At 43.5% G+C, this 18800-nt stretch overlaps 1 protein-coding gene across 2 annotated transcripts; it reads left to right on the forward strand.

Annotated features, from left to right (window-relative positions):
* The first annotated feature begins 6 nt into the window (after positions 1–6).
* Positions 7–18434, forward strand: fam193a (family with sequence similarity 193 member A). Of its 2 annotated transcripts, none has more exons than XM_084568980.1 (23): positions 7–450; positions 1702–1776; positions 3716–3958; positions 5921–6096; positions 6196–6363; positions 6710–6956; positions 7073–7197; positions 7404–7551; positions 7663–7737; positions 7821–7895; positions 8085–8197; positions 8480–8722; positions 8892–9048; positions 9243–9389; positions 9907–10185; positions 10928–11150; positions 11265–11618; positions 12697–12979; positions 13072–13255; positions 13409–13648; positions 13748–14663; positions 15153–15234; positions 15380–18434. In XM_084568980.1, the coding sequence occupies exons 1-23, from the start codon at positions 229–231 to the stop codon at positions 15471–15473; spliced, it is 4869 nt and encodes a 1622-aa protein (XP_084425106.1). In that variant the 5' UTR covers positions 7–228; the 3' UTR covers positions 15474–18434. The 2 variants fall into 2 exon arrangements, with proteins under 2 accessions (XP_084425106.1, XP_084425107.1); XM_084568981.1 differs by having other exon boundaries at positions 11265–11570.
* Positions 18435–18800: the final 366 nt, after the last annotated feature.

Raw genomic sequence — 18800 nt, forward strand, 5'->3', positions numbered from 1 at the left:
ACGTACACTTGCGTTGCAACGCAAGCTGAAGCCTGGTTGAGGCAGTCCAGCCAGAGGCCATATTGGATTCTATGAAGTCGGCTTGCACTTTGATGGGATTGAGTGTCCGTCGTTTTGGGAGTCTATAAATCGCTTTCCCGGATTTATATCAGAGTGATTGCAGCAGGCATTCCGCTCGAGACTCTGCCAAGTCTGGACGGCAAGTTGTCTCGCTTTGTTGTGGAAAAAATGAGTCCAACCGATGCTAAACGGGGGGCTAAACGCAGGAAGAACAAGCGGGGCGGTGGCAGTAGCTGCAGTGCTGTCTGCAATACCAGCGGTGGCAAGGCCGGGGTTGCTTCGGCCCTTGGCTGTGCGGGAACTGCAACACCTGCCTCTGTCGTCAGCTTTTTAACACCTGGGAATACGGGCAGCGGGAATATGGGGTCCATCGCCGGCTTAAACGGAGAGGTAAGAGTGTCACACAATGTTAACCGGTGGATGTCAAGACGACGGAGACTAGCTAGCAGCGTTATCAACGACACATCAGATTTGGGCCCGAGACTGATGCGAGGAAGGGAGCTAGCTACCCAACAAATACAACGTAACTAACTATCGTCGAGCTTAATTACGTCTAATGTTTAGTAGTGTGCTTCGTAGAAAACCGTGTCGCCTAGCAAGAGGTGAAGCTGGGGATTTGAGATGGCCTTATTGTGCTGTAACAAACTGTCATAAACAGTCGGCTAACTTGCCTCAGTCTTGGCTGAATGCTATGACCACTGACTATCGACGTTAGCTTAAGTTAAGAGATCGCGGCAGTAAATACAACAACTGCCCCAAAGCTTTATTTTGAGCTAATTCAGTGCATGTAGGTGGAGATTACGTTGGCCAAGCCAAGATTATTCTGGGGAACGTTTAGGTTCAACACAGCTGACTCGCAGGCTGCTATTGCACAGATAAACATTAATGCTAGCTAATGCTAACAGTTAAGAGTACTAACAACTTAACCCCCGTCGGGTCATGGTGTGTATTTACAAGCTGACCTTCCACTCATTTGATCGATTCATAAACATTTAAGTTTAACTTTTTATATATGTATTTATGCATACATTTGTCCAAAAAAAATAGCTAAACCGCCACGACTAACCTCACTTATCCATGTTAGCTTAACTGTTACACCTCAATTATGGCTTAAACCACAACTTGCTCTATCATAAGATGCTAGCTAGTTTGTTTACATTAATGTTTAGATATTTGGTGTCCTAAACATCATTATTGTTGTCTATATTTTTGTCAAGGAAGTGATCTAAGCCTTTTATGTGTTTCTATGCATAGGGTATTGTAAATATTGATGTAATCAAACTACATACTATTGTATAAACTAGAATGCCTAATAAGTTCACACATGTATTATGGCTGAAGTATTGTCAAAGTAATCCATTTTCTATTAATGTAACTCTTGAGTTAAAATGATTAGTTATGAATCACTGCTTTCACTCAACTAAGAAGCAGTTGGGGCCGACTCTTACATTTCCAGACATTTGTATTGTAGTCAGCCCAGCCTGGGCAGACCTCACTGTATTATACACACACACACGCGCACACACCCACACAGCAACATCAACAGGAGATTTTACCGTCTCAGTACAAGTTTGACATGCTGTCATTAATCAGCTTCCCAAGTTAATTCTTTGCAAACATGGACTTGCTTGTGCCCCTCAGGTCAAAGTGAACAACAGCGTTGCACCGCAGTTTACGGAAGGACCAGTGAATGCTGACTTCTCCGGAGTCCTTCAGGTATACTTGCATCCAGAAGTTAAAATACACACCCTTTTCTTTCCTGAAGTCGTGTCCTATTTGCCAACTCAATTTATTGCCTTGATGCCAATGATGTAGGTACATAATCTGAGAAGTATAACTGATGAGTTGATCTGTTATTGTCTCACATTTTTGATATATTTGAGAGAGTATGGGGTGACACAGTTATCATTAATATTGAGCATACTGAGGAGGGGATACACCAGATCCTGGGCCTGTACCGTACCAATGTTTATAATAACAATTTTGGCTGATGGTAGATAACGGTGTTTTTGTTTTTGCCCCTACTTTTGTGCCAGGGCGACAATTTTAGAGATAAAAAGTAACCGAGCTGTTTCTGGGACTTTTGGCCCTTTGTGACACTACTGTTGAATTAGCACAAATTCACCTGTATGACCTACCTTTAACAGCAACTTCATCTGAATGACAAAGATTCTTTTTCTAAAACAAACAAAAAAAAAAAACTTTTCAAAACTCTTGCAACATAAATATGGTTGTCACTGTTGTACTGCAACTAACCACCACAGTTACAAAGGGTGCTTGGGATTGCAGGGTGGCTGTGTCTTACACCATGCGTCCATGTCCACCTTGACTGATGAATTCACAGACTTTTTGGACGTTTTTTGATGGTGCACCATCCCACTGATGAGGCAGCCAACGATTATTTGTCCCGCTATGCCTGACAGCCAGAACACCACTGTTTACAAGAGTTTTTTTTTTTTTTTTTTTTTTTTTAAACAGGTTAACAGCCAATAATGTTTAATTGTATAGTTTCTTTAATAACTTACCACGGACACCTTGTTTTCCAATGCACTTAATCGACCTGAACGTGCATTAACATTGACTCCGTGGAGCAACGAATGTTAGCAGTCTCTTTTATGTTATTGACTGTTTGACTAGATAGCTAAGGTTGCTAAGTAGTGTGAAATTTGGGTCAAGTGCTGCACGTCACTCCTCACACAACGAGGGTGAAAAACACTGTTCTGTTTTTGGTCACTTCCATCGGTGAATGCCATCATATTTACTAAACGGTAGGATGATGCTTGGACGTGGTGGATATTGGTCACCGCCGATGTATGACCAGTGAATCAGTGCATCCTTCATATTCAGTTCTGATAGGACTCGCTCCAGACACATTAGTGCTTTCGGCATTATTTGCATTTCATATACACATCTGGAACATCACGGCAGCCATTTATTTATTTTTTCACAGTAGCGTTTTAGTGCTGACAACTCAGAAGCAGATTTTTGCCGCTATTTTCAGTATGGTTGCGACTTTTATTAGGACATTTACATAAAATAACTGGGGTCTAAACAGCATTTTGGTTTTCAGGTCTGCTTTTTGGTGCAGCAGTGATTCAGTCAGAATATACCACTTCTGCAGGAGTGGGAGCGGTTGAGTAACCCACAGCACCCACAGATTCTGAATATACATGAAGTTATCAGTACCTATACAGTGCAACTGAAACCGATGCAAAGCAAACTTTTATCAAAAAGAAGCCACCTTACTTGCTCGTGCGGACCATTAATGTGGATATCATTAATTGCAAATTATGTCTGCTTTTTGTTGACACCCCTCCGTGATTTACTTACTGTCAAGGCTGTGTATTAATTACAAGGTTCCAGCGTTTTAATGGAGAGCAGTGGCCCTGTTTACACAGCAGGTGTACCTGCTGTTCAGTGGGTCACTAAGGATTAGAGTGTTTCCTGGGTTAATGTATAGCAGAGCCTGTCCAATCTAGAAACCAGTGTTGGCAAAGATAAATTTTCCTTAAACATGCGTACAAAAAAAAAACAAAATAGCTCCTCCTTTGTCCTTTTTTTCAAGTGTAAATTCACACTAACCCAATGCTAAAGCCACCGTGTACCTCACTGTATATTTTTCTCTGTCTCCCTCCTGTTAACGCGTCCACCGCAGACCCCATTCACGTTCGGCCTGAACCAGCGGGCGCCCTACACGGCTGGTGAACGGTGCCTCTTATGCCGATGCGAGCGTAAAGACAGTGTCGTGCCTTCGGAGGCAGGCATCTCAGGCCAGAATGGTACAGCACAGCCCGCCAAGACAACCAGTGCCCTTCAGCTGCCTCTGTGGGTGTGCTCTGACTGCAGGCGCACGGTGGAGAAGGAGGACCGACATACTAATCTGGAGCAGTCGTTGGGGGTAAGTCACCTGGGTATAAAGAGATTTAGTTGTGAAGACTGACGAGGTCTGGCAACCAAATGTTTGTGGCTGTAGTGAAAGTGCTCTATCAGAAGCCCTTCGGTTCACTGCGTAATTGCGCTGTTCGAACTGTGTGAAACCTCGGCACGGATGCCTCATATCCGCAGTTTTAACTTCCTCAGCTGTCGTTAATCGTTCAGTGGATGATGCAGCTCTTGTATTCACTTGGCACCGGAGCAGCTCAAAACAGATGCGGTCATCGTGAGCAACAGCTGTTGCTGTAATGAAAATAATGTACTATTATGTCTTTGCTTTGATTTTGCCCACCGTATAATGGTTCCTAGCTCAAATGTGCCTCTTCTGTCGTGCATCTTTTCAACCAGACGTGACAATAAACATTTTTGTTTGTTTCAAGCGCAAAGATTAATTGAACTGCAGAAATATATCAACGCTGATTTAAAGAGTTTCCTTACGTTGGTCGCTCCATGATATGTGCTCAGCTCATGCCTTTGTAAAGACAGCATTAATTTAGCTGTGGAAAAATCTTGTGATTCAACACGGCCGTTTTTCCAGTGGAACACAGGGTGTCTTTGTTGTCTCTGGGTTGTGTTTATAAGGGTGTGATTATTGGCCATAATTATTGAAGCTGTTCACTATTACCAACCCTTCACCGCAGACTGTTAAATAGACAGTGACTCACCTTTATTTAGTTTGCAAATAGTTTGTCTCATCTAATATTGCTGACCATGAATTATAACAAAAACGTACCATTCTATTCAGCGCTAATCCCAGTTTTCCTTTAACAGGTTGTTTTGATACATAGCTATCCAAACATCTATGCATACTCTTTGAATTTGCTCTAGAAGACTTAAACTGCCCAATATGATAAGTTATTGTTGTAAACGATTATAACTGAAAATGGCCTTTTAGGTGTTTTAACTGTTTGTAGCTGTTTCTTACGCTTTTGTAGTTCTAAGTGTTGGTGCCTTGGCTATTGGGCTCGAGTTAGGTGTCTTCATCAGTGCATTGGTCCGTTGTGTCCTCACTGCAGTCACTCGCACAGTTACGATCCAGTCACAGTAAATAAGGCCACAGGAAAACTGAAGAGATGTCATGAAGTTTTGTCTCACACAATACATATACGTCACCAACATCACGTGTCCTTGGCACATTTTATTTTAAAAGACACGACGGTCACTACTGTCTATGTAAATCTTTCATTCTCAACTGTGGAGAGATGTTTTGGTGTGAAGTCTTTCTTCTTATTATTATTATTTAGTCTTTTAACAGACTGTAAGTCTCTCGACTTGCAATTCATGGCGTAATTCAAATGATGTCTCGCCATTGACTACTATAGATATGTTTTCTGAAATAAAGTCCCATGGTTGTCCACCAGAAAGTGGTGAGACTTTGCTTCGTTGTAACGTAGTTCCAACACAGGCAGATGTCTTGGGCCTTGTATCGGCTGATCCCACGTGCTTTACTTATCCTATCCTAATAATCGAAAATAAATTAGATTTTGTCTTGACAGTTGAGCAGTTTAAAACAATCTGTGACCATCCTGGTTGATGTTGCCGTCTAGTGTCATCAAAGCCTACATGCTGCTGGACACTTGCATAAACAAATCAGCCAGTCCTCTGTCAGGAGCTCATAGTGTGTCTACTTCCTTGGCTTCGTAGCTGTCGCAGTCGAGTAGTAGATTGTTATTGTGTTGAGCTGAAAAGATTAATTGGTGGACAAGGAGTCGGATTAAACAACACAAAACAATTATGTAAATACAAAAATATACTTTATTTTAAACGTTTGCTAGTCGTATGATGTCCTGTACCGAATACATATTTATGATTCAACGTCAAAATTTGTGCATCTCTATAAAAACAAAACTGCTTCTTTTTATCCAGAAGACAGCTTGAAGATAGATTGTTCTGTGTCTTAATCTGCTGTTTTACTTATTGCACACAGAGTCAGGACTTTCTTTTGCACATGCCTGTGGGTAATGGAAACCTTGGCCAGGAGGCAGCCACAGGGGACAGACTGACCACTGCTGCGCCTACATTACCCGTGCTCCCCGCTCCAGACCTTACCGCACCAATGCCTGCTGATTCTGTGTGCAGCTGCGAAGCCTGCAATGAGAGGCGGTGAGTTCAGATTTATCCAACCAGAAATACATTTACAAGTGTCGCACGTTTGTTTCGTTGGGTTTCAATGGAATCCTCGTTGTTCTGTGCGTATAACAGAGAGATCACGGCCGAGACGGAGAGGGAGTCTCAGCAGCTGCAGAACCACTGGTCGGAGGTGCGCTATCTGGTGCGCTGCATCTACCGTCAGACAGGGACTCCTCTTGCAGATGACCACGACCAGCCTCTGGAGAGAGACAAGGAAGGCATGAAGGAGCTGGTGGACAGGTATGACCACAAACTGCTGCATCTCCTGTTTTTTTTTTTTGTCTTCTGCTGTCTAGGGTGGGTCTGTGTCCACTAGAGGTCTCTGTTGAGTTGTTAATACTCTGTCAATGCAGGAAACAAGCTTCACCAAAAACAATGAGAGGCTTCTGAAAGCAGTGACGTCAACCCACTGAAACCTGTTTTTACTAGTGTATTTAGTGGATTAAAAACCAATAAAAAATTTTTATCCCAAAGTGAAACAATATGTCGGGCCATGCCGTGACTCGGGAGGGAAATTTTCAAACTATAAATCATGGGGAATTTTATAGTTCCTTTTTTAATCAACTGCTTTGTTCTCATCCCGTAGACTCTGCGAGAAGGATCCCTATCAGCTCTATCAACGCCTGGAGCAGCAGGCTCGAGAATACGTGTTGGAAATGAAGGTGCGGCTACTCAAGCATCTGTCCGCAGGCTCCAAAACTCCGGGGCCACTGGGGACGGTGGCTGCAGCCCAGTGTCCTCCCCAGGCCCACCAGTTCATTTCCCTGCTGCTCGAGGAGTACAACGCCCTCTGTCAAGCTGCACGCACCATCAGCAGCTTCCTGCTCACCCTGGTTAGCTTATCTGCGTGTTGTGTACCGCCTCTCAGCTCTGAGCTATTGTCTCTCAGTTGTAATCAAATTTAAACATTTCAAATTTCCCCTTCCTCTGCTGTTTCACCTCCCCGCAGGAGAATGAGCACCTCCAGAAATTCCAGGTGACATGGGAGCTGCACAACAAGCACCTTTTTGAGAATCTGGTTTTCTCTGAACCGATCTTACACACCAGTTTACCGGCACTCATTGCACAGCTGAAGTAAGACTTCCTTATTTTTAAAAGACCACGATCTTACGCTTCCTAGCTCGGTGTTTCCTAATAAATGCAAAAAATATATTTTAACTGCGCCCATTTAAATGTTCTGCTGCTCTTAGTTAACACATACGGGTATCTGCTTTTCTTCTTGTGTCGTTCAACAAGTACTGGGCCAGCAGGCTTATACCTAATCCTCTTGTTCTTTTCAGACATGGCACAGCCTCCCATGATTCATACAATGAAGATATGTACAGGACCTTGTTGGAGAGCTACCACCAGTTGCAGCAGGAGATGGCTTCAGTGGCTGCTGAATGGCAGGAATGTGAGAAGAGGATCGACGACTACGTCGATGAACAGGTACACACGTCCAGGATAAAATAAACGAGAAGTAGAAGCACATTTTATAAAGGTGGTGCCTGTGAAAGACATTGATTAAGGGTGGCCGTACTTTTTGTGTTTCTTTTTCAGCTGCTTTTTAAGGTGGAGGGTCAGGGTGTCACCAACCAAAGAACAGAGCCGCACAAGTCCTTGATTAGCAAAAACGTAAGAGAGTTAAAAATTCTCTCATAAGGCTTACACCTTTCTTTCTGTTGTTGATTTAACCAAACCTTGTTATGCCGTTCCAGACTTTAAAGACAAAGCAGCGGATGCTGAAGGAGGACTGGGAGTTCTTTAAGCAGAGGAGATTTATAGAAGAACAGGTATGCCACTAGAACGTGATGTTGTCTTTTTCATTCATTCATTCATTCATTCATTCAGCTTCTGAACCTGCTTATTCCTGTTAAGGGTCGCGGGGGTCTGCTGGAGCCTATCCCAGCTGTCTAATGTTGTCTTTGTGAATTTAAATTTATGAGTCTTCATCGTATTTTAATATTTTATTCTCTCTGTAGTTGCCCAACAGTAAGAAGTCATCCACAGCTGATAACAACTTCACAGACACTATGAGAATGCTCTCATCTCGTCTGAGTATTCCCGACTGTCCAAACTGCAATTATAGAAGAAGGTGAGTTTGTGGGATGCAGTGCTGTGTCGTTGTCACTTGTAGTGTAGGAAATACATGCCTTAATTTTAGCATTTTATTATTATTTTCTTAACAGGTTGGTACCTGTGAACATTTTGAATCATTGGTGGAGATGGATTATTATTACAATGTTTACAAAAAAATCTTCAATACGCAATTTTATTCCCCCCAAATGATCAATCTTAAAGTCTGTATGAGTTTCCTTTTAACCTCCTCACTCTGAAAACTTTCACGGTATTAATTTTCGACGACTTCTTCCATCAGGTGCACGTGTGACGACTGTAGCCTCTCCCACATACTGACGTGCGGCATCATGGACTCTCCCATCGCCGAGGACCTCCACATCAAGCTGCCCTTGCAAGGGGAACCTCCCCGGGACTACCTTGCAGAGGTGCACCCTCCCAGCCTCTCGTCTGGCAGTTCAGCATCCGGCTCCAACTCCAGCTCTCCCATCACCATCCAGCAACATCCGAGGCTCATTCTCCCTGATGGGGACGGCAACACTTTGTAAGTCGGCGGGCCGATCAAACAGTTCTTACGTGGTTTGCACTTCCTAAAACACAATGAGTACGCAAGACATTTGAATTGCTACGCTGCATAATTTGTATTATTTTCTGATCAGCACTAATTTCCCCGTCTCTCACTTTCCGCTAACTACTCATTTCTGACGTTACAGTATTAGCGATGATGATGAAGTGCCTCCGTTGTCCAGTAAGTTTGGGGACATCTACCCTATTAGTGGTTATGAAGACAACAGTGCTGTGACCACAGCTGTGAACGGCCTCCATAATGACATCAATGGGGAAGGTGATAACGTGGCACTGAAGACAGGGGTGAGTTCTCGACTTAAAATTAAATAAAAAAAAAAAAAAAAAAAGGCCAAGAGTATTTGTGAATTTCCCTGTCAAGTTTCTGGATGATGAAACTGACATTCGCTATGAGTGGGTAGTTTGGGAAACGCTTTGTGTACTTCTCCTCAGCTATTTCCTAATTCTCTTCTTTGTCTTCTTTGTTCCACACATTTCAGTCTCCTCACATTACCAGCAGCAGTAGTTCATCCGAGGGTGACGAGGAGGAAGCGAACGGCGAGGTTGGTGGGGAGCCCCCGGGGCAGCAGGAGGAGCTTTCCCCAGGAAAGACAAATAGTCCTCCACCCTCCTATAACCATCAACAGGTACTGCTACGGTTCATGTAGCTGTTTTTGTCATTAATTTGTAAGTCCAGGAAATAGGCCTATCGCACATACGCATTCATTTTAAGAGAATTGAGACCCGTAACAAGAAGTGACACGATCACAGTATGTTACTGGCTATGACGTCATAGTAGTAGACACGTACGAAGAAGCAAACTCAGTTGACGGCAGAACTGATACTAGAGCCATGAGCAGAGGGATACACCCAGACAGTGGTACTGAAAATGCATCACTGCCCCTTGCTTACCAGATCTGTATGTGAGTATTGTTCTTAGTGTAACAGAAGACTAGTTCTAATTTTGTATTTGAAATAAAGTTTGACAAAGGTTTCAAAGCACAACTGAATTAAATATTTATGAATAAGAATAACAAGAATAAGAAAACCTTTAATTGTCCCACAGTGGGGAACATTGTGAGACACAACATAGAAATGCATTCCTCTCCATTTACGTTGAAAACGCAACTTTCAAAATCAACGGATATAAATTCCCACCCTCAGGTAGAGCAAGTCCAGCATGCCTGCGAGTGCCACGTGTGCAACCAGGACCCCAGCTCCTCCACCCTGGGCCCCGCCACGTGCCTGCCCCCGAGCCGGCTCCACGCGGCACCTCCCCCCAATGTCGGGCACCAGTTCTTCACAGACGGCAAGAATCCCCCCGCACACCCCGCCCTCCACTTGTACCCACACATCCACGGCCACCTGCCCTTACACAACTTCTCCCGGCCCCTGCTGCATCCCACACTCTACCCACCCAGCCCTCCTCTCTCACACAACAAGGTGAGGATTATTCTTTAGATTGTGTGCGTCTGTAAAGCTAGATGTACGCTCGCTTTCCAGTTCATCGAGGACACTCGTGAAAACTAATACATTCTAGTACAGTCCTGCACTAAATCTCCGTTCATGACTGTTATACCATACAGTTTGTATTACGAATATGTGTAATTCAGCTGTATAATCATTTTGGATAACGTAGTTTGTGGTGCTGTTAAACTGGATTGAATTAAACACTGAAGAGTTTCTGTTACTTAGTCAAGCCCACCGAGTAAAGTTCTTAAAATAATAAATAAGAATTATGTATCAGTACAACACAATACAGTTCAATACTACTGCAATGCACAGCCTCCAACATGAAAATAAAGTTGGATCAACAGCTCTCTCGGGTGCTGAGCTGTTACATTAGATTGCATTCATTTTCACTAGTGTGCCTAATGAACTGGCAAGTTAGGGTAAATTAGTTTTCTTCCTGATTGCAGATGAGTATGTCAAGTCTCGAAGGGAAAATTGATTCATTTCCTTATCACTGGGGATTTTTTAAGGTTCCAGGAACAATGCTAAGCTTAGTTGTATTCTAGTTTCACTTAGTGTCACTGTAATTTTTTCGCCTGCCACAAGGTGACAGGCTGAATCCAAGCTATATAGGAAAACCCAGAAAGCGATTCAAACCTGAACTGTGCTCCAGCTCAAACCTCTTGTGTGTCTCATCAATCCTCAACTAATGACTATATATTTTTTCCTTAAGCCTCTGCCCCCGAACCCTACATCAAACCACTCAGCGGCCAAGCAGCCAGCCTTCAGCACATCGTTACCAGAACATGTATACCAGAACTGCTTTGGTGGTGCAGGTGGGGCAGGTGACTGGAATAGCTCACTGCAGTGCCTCTCGCTTAAGTTTGAGAATCTGTGGGATGCTACTGTGATGAAGAGCTGGAATTCATCCATGCTGTTGCCTGAATCTCTACCAGGTGAGCAGCTCAGGCGCAGCAGAAGTCACCACTAATCTAAAAATAAAAAAAAAAATAAAATAAAAACGCGTTACAGTGATGTGGCTTCCCTCACATGTTTGTGTTAATCAATAGGTGACATGCTTGGACCGCCCCTCGCCGATGTGCCCCTGCCTCCGACGTCATCTATTGGCCCCCAAGGGGAACATCTCTCACTGCCCACGCCCCTGCCCCCGTCGTCCTCATCATTGTCATCTTCGTTGTCCTCGTCATCGTCCTCATCGTGCTCCTCTTCAGAAGCCAAAGAGCAGAAGAAGAACGGCGCCAAGAAGAAGTGTCTCTACAATTTCCAGGATGCCTTCATGGAGTCCAACAGAGTGGTGATGGCCACCTCTGCCTCCACGTCCTCTGTGTCCTGCACTGCCACCACTGTCCAGTCAAGTAATAACCCACCCATCCATCTAGCATCTAAAAGACCCAACTCTTTAGGTAATATAGGAAGTAGGAGTAGTGGTTAGGTTTGTACTGACTATGGTTAAAGTATGGGACACCTTCAGTTTTTGTGTTTGTGGTTGACGTCCATCATGAAAAATGGTTTGCTTTTTAAGATGACTTGTACAACTGAATTCACAATCTATTTAGGAGAAGGACATGACTAAACTTCCTACTTATTAATACTTATGATCACCTATTAATAACCCCCTTTCTATGATAATACTTTTTAGGTAATTGTTACCTCCTGGACCTTTCGGTATGAAAAGGATGTGGGAGTGATGCAGGTCAAGTTTAGCAGCCGTGCTTAGGTGGCTTTGAAAATGTGTCATTTCTAAAGCCACTTGCCACATTGACAAAGTGGTTGTTGTTAATGGGTGTAGGCTTGAATGCAACGTGAAATGTTAGATTCCAAAACACAGTCAGTGATTAACTCCCATATATGTGTTTTTGTTTTTTTTAAAAAGATGAGAAATAACAAAAATACTTATTTGTTATTTATAATCCTTATGCGGTCAGGCTGGTAAAGACAGTTAGCCACTGTTACCCTTCACATTTAGCACTTTCCTGCACTGTATAGCTCTGTTTTATTGTAGATCACCAGCAAGTTTATTCAAAGTCAATGCTTTGCGTTAAAAGACAAAAAAATAATAGTTTTACTCCAGTTCTTGATCTAAAGTCCAGTTTTCAACATTATAAAAAGTCTAATTCATGCTGGTCCAGGCTTTAGAAATGCTCAGACTGAGAGTCATGTAGTGTTGGAAGATACAGAAAAATAAGAAAGAATTAGTGAAACTTCTACTTCCAGTACCAGAAGTACTGAAACAGCTTGTTGTACGTGGCAACTGTAAATCGTTACGCAGCTACGAACGTTGATAAAAAGAACTAGTTCCCCTTTTTCCACAAGCCGATAGAACAACAAGTGTTTCTTTTCAACAACAAGGCTTACTCGCTGCATGTTTAATTCTCATGAGGCACTGTACGTTACTATGTGTCTTAACACACTTGTTGTTGTTTTTTTTTTACCTAAGACGACGTAAATAGTCTGAACTGTGTGTGTCTTTGTCTCCTCTAGATGATGTATTTCACAATCTAGGCAAAGAGGACCACAGGCAACCCACTCCAGTTACGACTAGAAATGGCTCCACGGGACTGACCTCACTCCCTCCGCTTTCGGGCCCTGCCCTGCCCCCAGCCCCCAACGCGCACCTCCCCATAATGGGATCACAGACCTTTCCAAAGATGGCCACACCAGCCCCAGAGTTTGTGGAGTCCCACCAGGCTCTGTGCCTACCACCTGCGGAGCCTCCCGCCTCCTCATTGGATGGCCCCATCAGTGCCCCACCCAGCGTCTGCAGGTAAGTCGACTAACACAGACTATTATAATAGGAGAGTTCTAAATTTAAGACATGAATTCATAGGGACTGGTTTTACACGTTGTCCTTTTCAGTGATCCTGACTGTGAAGGCCACCGCTGCGAGGGGAACGGGGCATACGAGCCACCGTATGATGGAGAGGAGAGCCAGGACGAGGACAGCTGCTCTGAGCATAGCTCCTCCACCTCCACTTCCACCAACCAGAAAGAAGGAAAGTACTGTGACTGCTGCTACTGCGAATTCTTTGGGCATGGCGGGGTGAGACACATACCTTTAGTACTCACACGTTTATTCACCTTTTTCCCCTTTTTCCCCCAAATTAACACATTGCCTAAGGACAAAAGCGTCCCTTTTGGTGTTGATTTGTCTGTGCATATGATAAAAAAACATCATCATCTGTTTTATTCACAGCCCCCAGCTGCCCCAACCAGTCGAAACTATGCAGAAATGCGAGAGAAGCTTCGCTTGCGTCTTACAAAGCGCAAAGAGGAACAGCCGAAGCGTGAGGAGCAGCAGCCAGTGATAGAAAGAGATGCAGGGGTGGAGGACCACAGGCGGGTGGAGGACCTGTTGCAGTTCATCAACAGTGTGGACAGTAAACCTGCTTCCAGTTCTAAGGCAGCCAAGCGAGCCAGGCACAAACAAAAGAAGGTAAACGTTTCCTCCCTGCATTCAGATGCCTTTTTTCAATTTGTATATTTCCATCCAGACTAAAGTGTAACTAAAATGTATGTCATGCCTGTGTTTCAGATGGAGGAAAAGGCCCGTCTGGAGGCAGAGGCCCGTGAAAGGGAGGAGCAACAGGTGCTGGAGGAGCAGCAGCGGCGACAGCGGCAGGAAGAGGAAGAGGCGGCACTTAAAAAAGAGCTGCTTCGGCTGCAGGAGCTGCAGCAACACCGCGCTGCCAAAAAGAAAAAGAAAGAGAAAGCAAAGGAAAATACAGCCCCCCCTCAAAACAACCCACAGCCCCTCAAACAGACAGCTCAGAACGTCCTAGATAACCTTCAGAACGGAAAGTCGCAGCTGCTTCAAACACTCATCCGCCTCCCTGACCAGAAGGAACCCAGGTTTGCCCCAGTACCCCGGCCCAATTTACAGCACAGCCCTAAACGCACCACTGATAAGGGGTTTTCTACTGAGACCAACATCCCCAACTCTCCGGCCAACCTCCACAATGGCACCTCGACATCTCCACTTGAGGTCAGCAGTAAAGTTAAGACCAAGCAGTCTGCCAAGGTGGCCACTTGTGAGGCCATTGTAAAGAGAGGCCCAGAGTTACCCAAGAGCTCTGATGTGACTGCAAAGCTCGCCAATGGCACTTCACCCATCACTACAACAGACACCAAAGCAATGCGAGTCAGGCCCACGGAGGCACTCGCTTCTCTACCAACCACTGAACCACAGAGGGAGGAAAGGTGTAATAACAGAAGTGCCAGCGGCAAAAGGCAGCAGCAGCAGCAGCAGCAGCAACAACAGCCCATTACCCAAATAAAGGAAGGCAGGAGAAGTCCCCCTGTGTCAAACCCATCCCCGTCTCCCCCTCCAGCTTTCCAGTGTGAGCAGACCCAGCAGAATGGCAAAGCTCCCAGTGCAGAGTCCCCACAGCCCAAAGGCAAGACCAAGAAGAGCAAGAAGAAGAAGGGGGACAAGATGAACAGCTTAATAGGTTGGTGTCATATCTTAATCTGGCTGACGTGTTACACCCCCAAGGAGGCGCCATACTGGGCATCATGCATGATGCTATGTGAAGGAAATAATAACTGCTTCCTAAACAGAATAACCTTGGGGGGGGGTGGGGGGGGGCTAAACTGACCAACATTACATCTACTTCCTCATCGTCTCCTGGGTATTTTGTGGTATAACCTCAACACACATCATCATTCATATGAACTGCCTCAGACAAGCTATAAGGGGAGTTTTGCAAAGCAGCTTTACTTGGTCACAAATACTGGCACATGAGGTTTTTTTTGGTCCAAACTAAATCTTAGAATTACTCTGAATTAACTTAATTCTACAGGAACAGATTTAGGAAATTGTGTCCACAGCAGTGATTGCATAAAAAAGGTTCCTATCAATGATGAACGTTTGTAATTCTGTGAATTACAACAGTGTAAGTTGTAAGTCAGTGCATTTCATTTATTTATTTTTTTCTTAGATGACGTATTCTTGCCCAAAGACATCGACCTGGATAGCACGGAAATGGATGAGACGGAGCGGGAGGTTGAATATTTCAAAAGGTACGCGTGTCAACTTAACTTTGCCAGATACTGTCAGAAAATTTGTGAAACACAATAGGTTAAGAGAAAAAAAAAAAAAAAACAGTCGGCCACTGAGTATCTCAAACTTCCTGGGGGGTTCATTTCTGCGTTTTCTCTTTTTCAGGTTTTGCTTGGACTCTGCCCGACAGACCCGCCAACGGCTTTCCATCAACTGGTCAAACTTTAGTTTGAAGAAAGCCACGTTTGCTGCACACTGAGGGTATTAGTGAGTGACTGTCAGGACACAATCAGTACCTTAACAGCTATACAAACCCACCACCCCTATCCCTTCACCGCCAACCCAACTCTTGTCCTCCTGCTGTGCCCAAATCACACCCACGCTGCCTTGCTTTGTTCTCGTCACTGTGTGGTACCTACATTAAGATCCATCTGGACTGTCCCACCTGCAGAACTAAAACAAAAGTGAAATTAAATGACACAAGAAGAATCGTGAATTGCTACATCTGGTTAATTTTCCTCGCGTGCTTGTGTGCTTTTAGTCTGAGTTGGACATATCTCTTGACTGAAAAAGCCATGGTCTGAAATAATTAAATTATTTTCTTATATTGGCTTACCTGTAGTAAAAAAAGATGCTTACTATGTTTGGATGGTTTCCTTCCAAAAAAATGAGAAAAAAATACACAATGGAAACTTATATTATAAAAAAAAAAAAAAAAAAGAGAGAAATGTTATGAATTAAAAGCTGTATTTGAGATATTGTGGCTTACTTATCCCATTGTTTCCCGTTCCTAGCACGGCATCTCATCCACATGATTGACAAGGGAATGGGCTTGGTTAGCTGGTCTCCACTCCCCCTCCACCTCTCCGCACCCCCCCCTGCTCCCAACTCCACCCTAGTTCACAGAAAGGAGGAAGGCGTTAATACTTGACAATGTTCTTTTTTTGGTTTTTAAGTTCTGTTTAACAAACTGTTGAGTAAAAGTGTACCAGTTACAGTTTTGTTTTCTTTATTTTTGACCTGTAGCCAGCTTGTATCAGGATACTTTCAGAATGAAATTGAAAAAGAACAATACTCACACTATCAATCTGTTATAGAGTGTATATTGTATTAACACTGAAGCCAAACTGGCTACTTTTAACATATTGTTAAGTAATATTAAATCTTGTCTTTCTTTTTTGAAAGATGGAATACAGTAGTATGGCAGGATTATGTGTCTTGTGTCAAATCTTATTCCATACACGCAGAAACAAATGTCAAAGGGCATGCACTCTTAACACTTCACATTTAAAAAGAGACTCAGCATTTCTGTGAAGTGCTCTTACCCACTCTCTCACAGGCAGTTCAGCACCTCTATCAGATTTTACAATGGAATTTAAGGCAACGGTAAACAGACCAGCCCGGCTCTGTCTAACAAACCAAACCGGCATTTCTTCTCATGAATTGTTTTGACCTGCTTTTTTTGTTTTGCGTGGATTAAACACAGGAAATGTGTTAATAGGATGATTTTCTAACAGTTAGTCAGAGCCACACAGGTAGCTTACCGACTGCTAATTACAGCTTTATATACACCCATCAGCCACAACATTATAACCACTGAAAAGAGAAGTAAATGACACTGACCAACTTGTGACAACACAATGTTCTTCTGGGAAACTTTTAGCCCTGGCATTCATGTGGATGTTACTTAGACATGTACTACCCACCTAGACCAGACCAGGCACCCCCACCCTATAGCAATGACACTCCTTAATGGCAGCAGCCTGACACAAATGGTTTAGGAACAACTCAAAGAACATGAAAGCAGCACAAGGTGTTGACCTGGCCTCCAAATTCACAAGATCTCAAACTGATCAAGTATCTGTGGGATGATCCACAGAGGCCCCTCCCCTCAACCCATAGGACCCGAAGGCCCCCCACTAACAACATTCTGTTGCCAGACACCACAGGACACCCTCAGAAGGCCCATGTCCATTCTCTGATGATTCACGACTGTTTTGGAGGCACAAGGGAGACCTACACAATGTTAGGAAGGTGGTCATAATGTTATGCCTGATCGGTGGGAGGTGTATCATCCTGCTTGCAATCATGCAAACACGCACATTTCTCCCAATGTTCAACCAACTCATTGACCATCTCCATTTATGGGACTGGTAAATCGTATGTGCTTCTTGTATCGTGGCAGGAATTTTACCAGTTGTTGCTCCTCTGCTTGAACGCACCTACTTGCATGGTTGCGGGGTGAGTCACACCCCCATATACGAGTTCCTTTTGGGAAATCCACAAATCAACAGTCATAATCGATCTAGAGATGCTTTGTAGGCGAGTCAAGAAGATCCCAGGTTCAGTTTCAGTTGTGAAGCATGTTAAAGAAAAGACAGCCGCCTGCCGCTAGGCTGCTCGAAGCATTTCCTTACAGCGCTGTTACACATATGCTCATCATGGAATTGATTCGAGGCTGTTATGAAATCAAGTACATTCCCTCAGGTTAAAGCGAGCTTGAAATGAGGTCATGCTCTGGCTATCTAGATGTAGATGAATTAACACACATCTTTCAGTGAGCACCACTCACAGGACACAGTGCCATTCAGCATAAGTAAAAGCCTCCTTTTGGGGTATTTCTTTTTTATTGTGTGTGGTATTTTTTTCCACCAGTTTGTCTTGAGCCAAAGAGGAACACTGACATTTTGTAAACTTTTTGTTAGCCATTTTAATGACCACTAAAGTTCCATTTCTGACAGATACATCTAAAATTAGCTCACCTTTGTGTGTATCTCTGGCGGGTTAGAGAAGACAAAGGAACTGATGTCAAGTTTCATTTTGCGGTTCTTTAAAAAAAAAAAAAAAAAAAAAAAAAAAAAACCTGATTTCACATCTACTTGCACATTGACAAAGGGTTAAGGAGAAGTACTACATAGCTTACTAGAGAACTAGAATTAAAACAGCTTCTGACTTATAACAATGGTGAAATTTTGTACAGTCAAAGCACAGTAAGCTCATAGTTTATATTTAGAGGCAAATGGATAATGTGGAAGAGGAAGGGAGCTACAGCTATGTTCACCGCGTCTGCTTCCTCTTTACGTTTTTCCAGAGGCGTCTTAAAACTGAGAGATTTTTTACTACGAACCCGCGATGAATGAGAGCACTGCGGTACGTGCGCTTCATGCTAGAAAAGACAAAAGGTTTTGTTTTGTGGGAGCCACCAGATGTGACTCATAAATTATTTCAGGTATGAATGAGTGTCTGGCTGTTTGTAGTGCTCGCTTGCTAAGCTCTCAGTCACCGGTGATGTAAGATCGGATCTACCACATTTAGGCAAATGCCCCACAAAAGTACGCAAATGTCGACGAGCCAAAAACACCCAGAAAAATGAGAGACCCAGACGTAGGCCGTGATCTAAATAAAACTTGAAAATGGTGCAGATTTGTGTCTGTTTGATAAAAACTGAGATAAAGAGCAGACAAAGTCATAGCATTCCCAGCAGGTTAATAATAGATTTTTGTGGTCTATTAAAGTCAATTAAAATAAATTTCCAACGTGTTTTTTGTTTTCTTTCAAATGTTTCATTAATTGAGCTTGTAAAAAC

This window comes from Chelon labrosus, assembly GCF_963514085.1.
Source record: "Chelon labrosus genome assembly, chromosome: 2".
Taxonomy (NCBI): domain Eukaryota; kingdom Metazoa; phylum Chordata; class Actinopteri; order Mugiliformes; family Mugilidae; genus Chelon; species Chelon labrosus.